General features: G+C 40.0%; 1 protein-coding gene across 1 annotated transcript; it reads left to right on the top strand.

Moving 5' to 3' along the window:
- Positions 1 to 10,887: 10,887 nt before the first annotated feature.
- LOC149933909 (uncharacterized) lies at positions 10,888 to 12,631 on the top strand. The gene is made up of 3 exons (XM_090153335.1): positions 10,888 to 11,178; positions 11,247 to 11,801; positions 11,886 to 12,631. Exons 1-3 carry the CDS (start codon positions 10,907 to 10,909, stop codon positions 12,601 to 12,603), a joined length of 1,545 nt encoding a protein of 514 aa, XP_090009461.1. The 5' UTR covers positions 10,888 to 10,906; the 3' UTR covers positions 12,604 to 12,631.
- Positions 12,632 to 12,937: the final 306 nt, after the last annotated feature.

The raw sequence follows: 12,937 nt of genomic DNA, 5'->3' as shown, positions 1-12,937 counted from the left end.
TTTATTGTTATATGTTATCGTGATTTTGTAACTAAGACGTTTGGATTTTATTAACCCGGCATATTTAAAAAAATTGGTTTTAAATTAAAACCACTTATATAACACGTGTATATATAACATACCCTTGATTGTGTATTCATGCCAAAAAGTATATCCAATTTCTCTTTATTTTTTCTAGAGCCTACTCTGAGTAAATCTTCAGTACCGATTAAAAACTAGGCAAAAGACGATCCATGGCTTCAACTTAATAAAATTAACAAAGCGATTTGCACTATCTGCACCGAATGTGGGGTGGCGGAAGATAGAAGGATGATCGTTCCGCAAATGAGATAATCAATCTGATATCTTATCTCATTTGCGGAACGGTAATCGCCAAGATTCTCTCTCTCTCTGTTTATCCTTCCCCTTTTTTCCTCTCCCCATTCGCCGAAATATAATCGCCAAGATTTTTCCTCGCGCAGATTTCTGGAGGATGGAATTTACCCCACTCTACATATCTCATTTGCGGAACGGTAACAGCCAAGATTTTATCTCTGCTTCCTTCCCCTTTTTTCCTCTCCCCATTCGCTGAACGGTAATCGCCAAGATTCTCTCTGCTTCCTCTCCCCATTCGCCGAAATATAATCGCCAAGATTTTTTCTCGAGCAGATTTCTGGAGGATGGAATTTACCCCTCTCTACATATCTCATTGGCGGAACGGTAACAGCCAAGATTTTATCTCTGCTTCCTTCCCCTTTTTTCCTCTCCCCATTCGCCGAAATATAATCGCCAAGATTTTTCCTCGCGCAGATTTCTGGAGGATGGAATTTACCCCACTCTACATATCTCATTTGCGGAACGGTAACAGCCAAGATTTTATCTCTGCTTCCTTCCCCTTTTTTCCTCTCCCCATTCGCTGAACGGTAATCGCCAAGATTCTCTCTGCTTCCTCTCCCCATTCGCCGAAATATAATCGCCACGATTTTTTCTCGAGCAGATTTCTGGAGGATGGAATTTACCCCTCTCTACATATCTCATTGGCGTAACGGTAACAGCCAAGATTTTATCTCTGCTTCCTTCCCCCTTTTTCCTCTCCCCATTCGCTGAACGGTAACAGCCAAGATTTTATCTCTGCTTCCTTCCCCCTTTTTCCTCTCCCCATTCGCTGAACGGTAACAGCCAAGATTTTATCTCTGCTTCCTTCCCCCTTTTTCCTCTCCCCATTCGCTGAACTGTAACAGCCAAGATTTTCTCTCTGCTTCCTTCCCCTCCCCATTCGCTGAACGGTAACAGCCAAGATTCTCTCTGCTGCTCCTTAATGAATCTGATATCTTATCTCATTTGCGGAACGGTAACAGCCAAGATTTTCTCTCTGCTTTCTTCCCCCTTTTTCCTCTCCTCTCCAGATTCGCTGAACGGTAATCGCCAAGATTTTCTCTCTGCTTTTCCCCATTCCCCATTCTCCAGAAGTTGTTTTAATCGCGCAGATTTCTGGAGGATGGAATTAACCCCTCTCTACTCTTACTCCTTCCCCTCCCTCGTTAACCATAATTTCCACTATCGCTTCCGAACAGGTGAGAAGCTTTTATCGATGACAGTAGTTGCTTTTGGCGTAGGTGGAATGTCCCATTCTTGCGAGAGATACTTTTTTTCAGATGGTGAATTATCCCTAGCCGGACAGTTGGGAAAGAATCTAGCATGTTCCAATTCTGGTACGTCTCCTGATTTCCATCCTTCTAATACGCCACTGCATTTGTAGCATCTGACTGCGTCGTCTTGTTGAATCCAGCCTTCGCTAGTTGCGCCTTAGTGACGTGCGGATTTTTCCAGTGACGAAACGTTTCAAGTCGATACGCTTCGATTTCCATAGCTGATCTAGACCAAATACGTTCTATAGTTTCAAATGATACATTCTCTAAGCCTACATTTACCCCTAAGTCTACTAAACCTAATTTTATCAATATGGTTAAATTTCTACGCTAAAATTCTCAATATAAACGCTTTTTTCAATATGCAAATTGTTTTAAATATGTCTAAAAATATAGTCTATTACAAAGAAAAAATAGTTACTTACTTTACGGGTAGAAATCCTTTGTCGAGCTGTAGAAAAGACTGAGCGATCCGTCAGCAGGTCTTTACTCGTCAATGTGCCGAAGAGAAATGACGCGTGGAAGATTAATTTATTCCCATCTTGTTGAGAATAATTCATCACGTGATCTAAACTTCAAATAACCCTCAAATTCTATTGGCTGTCTCTCTCTGAGAGTTTATACTGCCTCTAATGATTGACGGCACATATTAACCCACTTGAGTATTAGGAAAAAACCCTTTGCTACTCTAAGGAGAGTTTTGGAAATACCTCGTTGACGATATCAAAATCGAGCTCTCACTTGAAAATGTTAACTCAATTTTCCTCTTGGAAAATTGAGTTACGTAGAAGATTGCTAAAAAATGGCTAAGTGTTATGTTTTTTTCAATGAGTCTTATGTTTTACATTTTAAATTATTTATTAAGAGTGAAAAATCCCATGACTACACTGACGGCATATCTTAAGTACCAGTGGAAAAAAATCCATTCCTCAAAGTTCAGTTATCTTATTAATCGGGTGCGCGCGCACAGAAAATGAAAGTCACGTGAGAATCGGTACGTCACTTAAAAGAGGGGAAGTGTCATCACTAGAGTTCTTTTATCAATATATTTAATTAAGGATTATTTCAAAGTTTAGATGGCGCCATGGTTCTCAAAGCAGTGATATTAAAAGATCTCAACGGGTGGAATTGGTGAAACGCTAAAAATATTCTCGACATATTCATTCTCCCTGAGTATAAATAAATAAATACATTCTTGGCGTAGTAGTAGGATTTTAAGAAAAAAATTAAATACGGAAAATCAATTATTTTATTTTAAAGGTTTTGTGATTTCCCACCAAACAATTTCAACATCTTCAATGTAGGCTATCTCATCAGGGGCATCTCAAAAATAATGTTTTTTCTTCAATATTGAACATTGCTTGTATTCCCCGTATCGGTTAATCTGAATACTACAAGTAAGAAAAAGAGATATATACTGAGCATTTTAGGTCAAACTAATAAAAGATATTATTTTAAAATAAATTTCTAATAAAGTATAGAAAATGGAGAAATTCAAACATAAAAGATAAACTTAGAAATAAGTTTTATGGTAATTAAGAATAATAACTATTTTTTACCTTCTAACCCAAAAAAATATATTGGGATCATATCCTTCCGGTACTTTGGTCCAACTAAAAGTAAAAAAACAGTATTATTAAATTTCACTCTACTTGAAAAAAAATCCAAGAGATTATTATAAAAATTCTTACCTCTTAAAACAATTTTCGAACGACATTTTGTTTTTTACGTTATACGCGTAGTTGTAGTGATCGTTTTATGAATTATTCATTTTCATTTCAGGGGTATTTATGCATAAGGGCCATGTATCTTCGATAGTTAAGAAACAGTTTTGAATAAAAAAAGATAATTAGAAGTCATAGCAGATCATCTCAGTGACGTCACGACGTTCGTTAGCAACGAAGTTACCAATCTTAGCCCTTAGCAACCACAGCGTATCGAGGCTAGCTTTTATAAACTAAAATTTACTAACCTTGATCTAAGCCTATACGCTAGGCCTAATTTTATCATTTTAAACGCATACTTATGATAAAGTTCATTACCAACAAATTGCTAAACTAGTATTTCATTTCATAATAATATACCAGTTGGAATTAAAAGGTATTAACTATTTTTGAAAATTAATAAAGATTTTATGAAATAGAAAAAAGTCAATTCCAATTCAAATGAAAATAATTTTATTTTATTAAAACTGCAATCTGTAAATCGTTATTTACATTTTTTTGTGTTTGTTTTTTCTAAGGGAAGTCTTCTGCTCCCCCTTGACGTAGATGGTGCATTCAAAAGTTGGGCTGCCGAGATTTCGGCGACCGGAGCCTGAATAGGTGGGGTTACGAAGGCTGGAATCTCGACGACTAGACCCTGGACAGGTATGACTTCTGCGTCTTGAATCTCAATGACTTGAGCCACGGTGGGTGGTGCTGAGGGGTGGACGACTGGTGCTGGATCCTGGTCTTGTAGTGCTGCGGCCTGGGCGAGTGGTGCAGGGCCGTCTCCCCATTTTATTTATAAAATTGGTATTGAGATGATTGGAAACTTCTTTTTAAATATATTTCTCAAGTTATAAAATGTGTTTATGAATTAGTATAAAAACCGATACTGCTCTCCAAATTTATTCATTCTTCTAGTCTCTCTAGAAACTTAGAAACAAAACTTGGTAAATATACTTTTATCTCTCTTTTTTCTTGGTAGTATAATTTATGGTAGAATTAAAAATCAATACCATGAATTTAAATTTGAATTAATTTACGTAAAATTTGCCTTTTTTCTATATTTTATTTTTTCTATTTGTATAGTAAATGGACCATATTTCCATAAAATTGGCATCCGGAGAAGAGTACGTCGGTACGACAACCGAATCTATGATTTGCTTTCATTGTGGCGAATGTATAGATTACAGAAGAATTGACAGTAAGAGGCGGAGGTTTCTTCTTTTGCTGGGGCAGAGAGTGTGAGCATTATCAAAGGAGTGTAATTTTTCGTCATGGTAATGTCTATACCAAACACATCCCCGGGCATCTGATAACGGATTTCCCGCCCCATCTCCGTTGTACGTACTGTGGAAGAAGAGGGTCAAAGAGCAGCCGACGACAGGAGGAGTGCGTGGAGTTCGATTTCATGGGATGCTGTCATTACCCTAAGCCTCCCAGAGACCGAACTGTAGTTCGTTTTATAAATAAATAAATAAATAAATAAAATTGCGAATAATTTACAAATAAATGTCAGAGATAAGTGAGTCTGTATACCGATAAGGGGGCACCTGCGGGCGGGTGAAACGGGCCCCTATAGGGGCCCCCTTTTGCGGCAATATTCGGCGGGGTCAAAAGGTTAGCTAATTTACGAGGTCAATAGGTTATCTGCCCCTATGGACACGATGCAAACAGCCGTTAAATAGGTGTGAAACGGACCCCCTATAGGGGCCCCATTTTGCGTACATTTTCGGCGGGGTCAAAAGGTTAGGTCAATAGGTTAGATGATTTACGATAGGTTATCTGCCCCTATTCCGCAGGTGGTGTGGACTGACACGATGTTATGCAAACAGCCGGCCAGTCATAGTTAATAGCTGGAGGCACCCCATTTTAGGTCAAAAGGTTAGCTGATTTACGATGTTAGGTCAATAGGTTATCTGCCCCTATGGACACGATGCAAACAGCCGTTAAATAGGTGTGAAACGGACCCCCTATAGGGGCCCCATTTTGCGTACATTTTCGGCAGGTCAATAGGTTAGGTCAATAGGTTAGATGATTTACGATAGGTTATCTGCCCCTATTCCGCAGGTGGTGTGGACTGACACGATGTTATGCAAACAGCCGGCCAGTCATAGTTAATAGCTGGAGGCACCCCATTTTAGGTCAAAAGGTTAGCTGATTTACGATGTTATAACCCATAAAACCCAAGGTGTTAACCCATTTTAGGTCAATAGGTTATCTATGGCGGTGACACGATGTTATGCAAACAGCCTACCCGTCATAGTGAATGTCGAGTTGGTTGGTTTTCGCCGACAAACACTTTCGGGCCCCCTAAGGGTAGCGTAAAATAGCGGGCGGTCATCGGTAAAAGTGTTTTGGAAAAAAAGAGCAGAGTGTATACAAATTATAAGGTTTTATTTATACATTCAAAGTTACAGTACATTAAGCGGATGAAAACGTTTAAAGATAAAACAATTTATTTTTAATATATTTATGGTTGGTAGATACCATATTAAACAAATTGTAAAAGTTAAATACACAAAACATATTTTGGTTGGCCACTGTTTCTTTAAAATCGTCAATAATTTTAAATGCTGTTACGTAATTGGACGCGTAGCGGACAACGGTATCATACCTTTCATGTTCATCCGATAGAAATAAATTGTTGGGTGCACATGGTTCTTTATACAATATTTCGTAAATTTTACGATAATTATCGGTTATAACGTAACCCATTAATTCAAAGAGTTTTTGGTTCACTTTAAGGAGTTGAATGTGCGAATTAATGAAATATTTGAGTCGGTCCAATTCTCGAGTTTCCGGCGCTTTGATTACGACCGACGCTTCGGATATCGTACTTTGCAAGGTTAATTCTTTTTGGTCAGACATGGCGGCGGTCACTAGCGCATCAGATAGCGGGAACGGTGATCGAAAGGGCAACCGTTGGGGATCATTTATTTGTTCCCAGTGGCCGTATAAATCATCCCAGGCGCGCGAAGACATTTCAAAGACCTGGTGTGTGATTTTATTGCATAGAGCTACAGATATATCGAGCTCAGACGTAAAACCCGTAGTAACGAAAAGCTCGGATGAAAGTGAATACCGAGGGTTAACTTTCCGCTGAGTCGGATCAAATTTAGACATTTTAGTGGGCCCAGGAACGTTATCTACACAGCTTCGTTTAGACATGATGCTCGAGAAACGGTTTGTAGTGTACTGCCGATGGATGACGGGGATGAATCCCTTATATAGCGATAATAATTTGATGACGTAATCAGGATGATGTAATGGGTTGACTCAATGACTCACGCGATTAGTCAAATTTTGCGGTGTTATGTGTATAGCGACGCCCATATTGGTAAACCAAAGAGATAGAAATTCCACAAGTCCCATTAAAAGTAAAATCAACGCGATTAGTAATGCGTTTTTAGGATTGTTCGCGATAAGCCGACTAACGGGAGAGGCGGGGATAGAACCTTCCATACCGGAAGTTATCGTTAAACTAAATTTACCAATAAACCAAAAAACGGATTTAAACTTTATATATTTTATAAAAACGCAAATGACATACAAAGTATTAAAATAAACAAATAACTAAAATAAACAAATGACTAAAATATACAAAAAGAAATATTGACAAATAACTAATATATAGAAAGGAATTATTTACAAATGAAAAATACAAACGAGAAATGAAAAAAATATATACAATAATTAAGAGGATCTATTCCACATAGTTTATGGGGCTACATAAAATTCTACGCGCAACAACATTCATTTATAACCATTTTTCAACAAAACGTTTGTCCCCAAAAAATATCTAACACTTTGAAACGTCTTTTTTAAAAAGTTTTTGAGTATATAACTCTTTTACCATGACCATCCTTCTACGCTTAAAAACAGCTGTGAAAACAATCGCTTTTTATAAACATTTCGGTGCACACTATTTTAACAATACCCGATTTGACGCGTCATGTTAAATTCAGGAGTCGCGCGTGGATCAAACTTAATTTGCATCGTAAAAAAAAAGGTTAGGGTTGACACAAAAAAAGAGCCCCTAAACAATTTTCCCTTCAAAGAAAAAGACCGTAGGGGCCTACATTGTTCAATTAAGACTCGAGCGGCGTGGCCCCCAAAGGATTCCACCCTAAGGGTTTGGTGTCTAATAAAACAGCGGCTCGTAAAAAAATTGGGCCCGCTCGGAGAACAAGAAGGACATAGTCAAAAAGTTTTTTTCGTATATTCATCCAGCTTTGTCAAAATAGTCAAAAGAGTTTTCTGCGGCTCTTTTGAAAAACAACATGTGTCAGCGATAAAAGGATGAACAGCCACCATATTTATGGGGCTATCATTAAAGTAGTCATTAATCCACCCTTAAATTTAATAGGCTTAAAAAACATTGGGGTCCATCTTTTAGAAAACAATCGAGTTTTATATAATAGAGTTTCGACTTAACGACGTGATATTATTTTTATACAGCCTCAAAAGATACGTATAAATAGAGCCCTATCGGCCAAAGAAACTTCACTAATCAGCGGAATTCTCAAGTTGGAAGTCGTTTTCTTAGCACCTAGAAAAAATGGATAGCGAAAGCTTATGTTGGTTTCTAGACGATTTGGAGGTAAATAGACCCTGGTCCGTACCGCAACTACTGCAATTTTATTACGGAATATGTTTATTTTTAAATTTAGACCCGGGGTTTGCACCAAATAAGTTACCCGCAATCTTTAGCCGTCTGAGTTTTAAATTAATTTTGACGGTTATTGAAATTTTTGAAACTGTTCAAGCTATCCCCCACGTTCCAGAAGCGTGCCAAACGGTAGCCGAACTCCGATTATTTAATCAAGCATTACCGCCTCGGTTAGGCGAAATTATTGAAGCGAGATATAATAAGCGGGAAAAAGAATTACTCGAACTCGAGTGGGATGCTATGTTGGGTGCCGAATATGACGAACCTGTGTTGGACTACCTGAAGAGTAAGTTTTTTTTCTCGTACCGAAAAATATCTAAGAAATTAAAATATATATTTATTTTTTATAGACGCCCCTGAAATTGTCACGGTCGATGATGCTGAACCGCGTGAATCCGCCGAAATGGTGGACGACTATTTCAACGAACTACTTAACCAAAGCGGTTACGGGGAGGCGGAGGGAGATTTCCCAATTGTAGGGTATATTGATTTTGAGGACCCGAATTGCGTAATTTTGGGTCAGAATGAAAAACAGTTCCCGAACTTCAATATGACGGGAATTGAATTGGAAGCTGAAATATCTAATAATATAGCGGAAGGGCTTGCCAGGGTTACTGAACGGGTATTACGCGATGTAAACCCCGCTGACATGGTACAACTAGTAATCCGTAGTTCGGCGCTGGGTGCGGCGCATCCCGATATAACCATTTCATTTAGGAGACGTGACCAAATTGATATCGAGGCCCTTCTCGACGAGGTATCCGAATCTATATATTCAGATGAGGAAGAAGCGTTTTTCCTGGCACCCGTTAATTTAACTTTTTCCATTGTCCGTCTCCCCCAAGGCGGTGGCTGTGCGAAACGGAAACGACTAGAGACCTTTGCCCTGTTTTCTAGAAATAGACGAGCAATTGTCCGTATTGCGAACAGCGACTCAATCTGTCTCGCTAGAGCTCTTTGCGTCGGTGTGGCACTGTGTAAATATCAGAATGAACCCGAAAACAAAAGACTAAAAACGGTCTATGAAACTTTGTCGCATACCAAAGAAAACAATGTGGCCCAGCGAGCCGAGGCGCTCCTCCTATGCTCCAAATCGGGTGTCCGACCGAATAAAGAATGCGCGTCGCCCGAATCGATTAGAAAATTTAGAACGTATCTGAAAGAATACGATATTTTAATCTATCAAATTAAAAACAGCTGGCCGACCTTGGTGTACGATTCTAGAGTAAGGGGAGGTATGGACAGAAAACGTATTGTACTTTTAAACGAGGGGGCGCATTTCAATCTAGTTAAAAATCTGGCTCCCTTATTCGGGAAAGAAAAGTTTTGTTCAAAGTGTCTCGAGGGCTACAGACAAGATAGCACCCACGCGTGTTCAGACTATTGTTTCGCGTGCTGCAGGGCCATAAAATGTACCGGAGATATAATAAAATGTCCCGACTGTTTACGTAAGTTTACGGGTGTCGATTGCTACGCTCATCATAAAATAAAATTAACATGCGATAAATTATCATTATGCCAAAATTTATTTCATTGCACGGAATGTTCGATTCTAATCGATTTGACTAAACGCGACGGCCAGCTGCATTCTTGTAACGAACAGTATTGTACCGTTTGTCGTAAGTTTTCCCCCTCTGGACATCAATGTTACATCCAAGTAATAAAAGACCCGCGACGCCCGTTACCCCGTTTCGATTCCAACGGTCAGCCCACTCAAATGTGGATATTTTACGATTTTGAAACTATCCAAACCAAACGGCACCCCGATAAGAAAAACTGTTATATTCATCAACCCATTTTATGCGTGTCGGAAACTTATTGTGTCGCGTGTGTTGATACCCCCGACGTAGCATGCAGATTTTGCGGCGTTCGCCAAAGACAATTTCTGGGTTCAGATTCCGCGCGAAACTTTTTCGAATATTTAAGAACACTGGCTCGGATAAGAAGAGTGACCGCGCTGGGGCATAATGCGAGTAATTATGATACGCAACTCCTATTACAAGTTATAATGGAGAGTGCCGACTCGTTTGAGCCCGATCCGATAATAAATGGAACTCGCATCTTGCAACTGAAACTACACAATTTAACTCTATCGGATTCGTATAATTATATACCCATTCCTCTGTCGAAATTCGCGGATACGTTCGAGCTGGGTCGCGAATATACGAAAGATTTTTTCCCCCATTTTCTATTCAACGTAGTTGATAATAATTTTGACATTTACAAACCCGAACAAACAAACTACGTCTCGGAGAACTCGCTGCCCCCCTTGGAAGCTTACGGTGCCCAATATTTCACGGCGAAAGACCGCGAAAGTTTTAACAAATGGTACGCTCTCGAAACCGAAAAGAGTTCGGGGTTTAATTACCTCGAAACGTTAAAACTCTATTGTTCTAGAGATACCCACATATTAGCTAAAGGTTGTTTAAAGTTTATGAAACTATTTCAAGACTTGTGCGAAGTTAATCCGTTTAGCGTGGGCGTGACTATCGCGTCAGTGTGTAGTTACGTGCTAAGGAAAAAATTTTTGGAGCCAGAAACGATTGGCATAATACCGGCTAATTTGTATCGGTTATCCGAGCCTCAATCCACCGAGGCTTTAGAATGGCTGGCTTGGGAAGCGCATGTCCGGAATGTTACCATCGTGTCAACGCTGAATGGTCGATAACCGCGTGCTGGAAAAATTAAAATTGATGGTCTAATCGGTGAGAAAAACGCTCTACAATATCAGGGCTGTTGGTAAGTATTATTTTAAAAAGTTCGAAGAGACAAAATATAAACAGGTTTTTTTTCATTAAAGGTATCACGGTTGTAGGACTTGCTTCGGGGACTCTGTAAATAGGAACCAGCCCTTATACGCTAACGCGAGCGATACCCTTAATACACGATTTTCCAACACGATGCGGACAACCAATAAACTTAAAGAAATGGGTTATACCGTCATTCAACAATGGGGGTGCGATTGGATTTTGGAAAAACAACAAAATCCAGCCATAAATGAATTTTTAAAAAATTCTAATTTTTCGGAAACTTTAACTGAACGTTTAGACCCGCGAGCCGCTTTTTTCGGGGGCAGAGTATCAGCCTTACGAACGTACTGTAACGTTGAAGGGACCGACGATAAAATATTCTACGTGGACATTTGCAGCCTGTACCCTTTTATAAACAAACGGTATTATATCGAAAAATATATATATATATAACGAAAACAAATATTTAAGTGTGTTTTCCTTTTTATAGTGGCAAAGTCCCCGTCGGTCATCCGACAATTCTGCTCGGTAGCGATATTCCAGCCATTGACGATTTTGAGGGATTATTGTTATGTAACGTGCTCCCGCCAACCAATTTATTCCATCCTATTCTTCCGTATCGGACCGTTAACAAAAAGTTAACGTTTACCCTATGCCGGACGTGTGCCGATTTACGGTATCAGGGTGACTGCGAGCATTCTGACGACGAAAGAATGCTTAAAGGCGTTTGGGTAATCGACGAATTAAGATGGGCGGTAAATCGCGGATACAAAATTACAAAAAAAATTGAGGCCTGGTCATACACGGTGACGCAATACGATCCTGCAACGGACAGTGGAGGGATTTTTCGAGATTACGTTGACTGTTTCCTAAAAACCAAGGTGGAGGCGAGCGGCTGGCCGTCAGATTGTCAGACCCCCGAAGCCCAGGCTGAATACATTGCGGCTTTCGAACGTCATGAAGGGGTCAAATTGGACCCTACCAAAGTCTCCAAAAACGAAGGTCTTCGAGCCATCTCGAAATTAATGCTGAATTCCATGTGGGGGTCTGTATGGATTTTATTACCCCCCCATTGGGGTTATAAATCATATTGTGTAGCGTGATAGATATTAAAACTTTTTTTTTCCAGAAAACTCGGTCAGCGATCCATTGTGACCAAAACTGAAATCGTTCGCGAACCCAAAGTGTTCTTTGAACTGCTATCAAATCCGGAAATCAACGTAAAATCGGTTTTGACAGTCAACGATACGACTCTTCTAGTGAAATCAGCCCCCATCAAGGAAGCGGAAATCCCTCTAAAACATACAAATTGCGTGATTGCCGCTTATACAACCTGTCAAGCGAGATTAGTTTTATTAAAATATCTTGAAATAGTCGGAGAGAACGCGTTATATTTGGACACTGACGCCCTCCAGTACGTCTCGAAACAACCCCTTATAACTACGGGCCATTATTTGGGCGATATGGTCAGCGAGTTATCCGGTTATGGAAAGAATTCGTTTATTTACGAAGCCGCGTATGGCGGGCCAAAAAATTACTCGTTTTGGGTGAAAAATCCGGATACGGGCGAAAAATTTAACGTTACGAAAGTGAAAGGATTTCGAATTAATGTCGGTAATCAGCATATCATTAACGGCGAAAATTTAAAAACTATGCTAGGAGTGACTGACGAAGAAACTGAAATACCGGCGGCGTTTGCCGTGCCTCTGCCCAAACAAATCCGTCGACTTCCGGATCATACGCTCGTTAGCGTCGACTTGGAAAAAGCGTATCGGCCCGTAATGGATAAAGTTCGGGTTTTATCGAATTACCGAACAGTTCCATTCGGATATAAAATACGCGCTTAAAAAAAAACCTTCGCTCTTATGCGGGCGAGCCGCGGGTCGAGGGGCACCGGTCTCCGCGAGTCGCCGTCTCCGCGTTCGAGAGAGAGAGAGAGAGAGGCGCGCGCGCGTTCTCTCTCTCGATCCGCTATCCGCGCGCGTCGGGGTCACGAGGGGGGTGTGTCTCTAGCGCGCCGGCCGCTTTCCACGTGGCAAGGGAGTGTGTCACGGGAAAACGTGTTTTGTTATTGTCAAAAATAAAAAATATTATATATAAAAACAAAATGTCCATTTTATTTCATTCTGGTTTCAGCTACGCGGTGATAATGTACCCTTTTTATCACAGTTGTAACATCAT

The sequence above is a fragment of the Leiobunum rupestre genome, chromosome 7 (genome assembly GCF_980474605.1).
Source record: "Leiobunum rupestre chromosome 7, qqLeiRupe1.1.hap1, whole genome shotgun sequence".
NCBI classification, from domain to species: Eukaryota; Metazoa; Arthropoda; class Arachnida; order Opiliones; family Sclerosomatidae; genus Leiobunum; species Leiobunum rupestre.
This window is presented reverse-complemented; position numbering and strand designations above follow the sequence as displayed.

What these genes read in the sequence shown, in the direction of transcription:
- LOC149933909 (XM_090153335.1), top strand. Translation starts at nt 10,907, where the DNA reads ATGCGGACAACCAATAAACTTAAAGAAATGGGTTATACCGTCATTCAA. An exon ending in TACCCTTTTATAAACAAACG is followed by an intron (nt 11,179 to 11,246) that starts GTATTATATCGA and finishes TCCTTTTTATAG; the next exon opens with TGGCAAAGTCCCCGTCGGTC. An exon ending in ATGCTGAATTCCATGTGGGG is followed by an intron (nt 11,802 to 11,885) that starts GTCTGTATGGAT and finishes TTTTTTTTCCAG; the next exon opens with AAAACTCGGTCAGCGATCCA.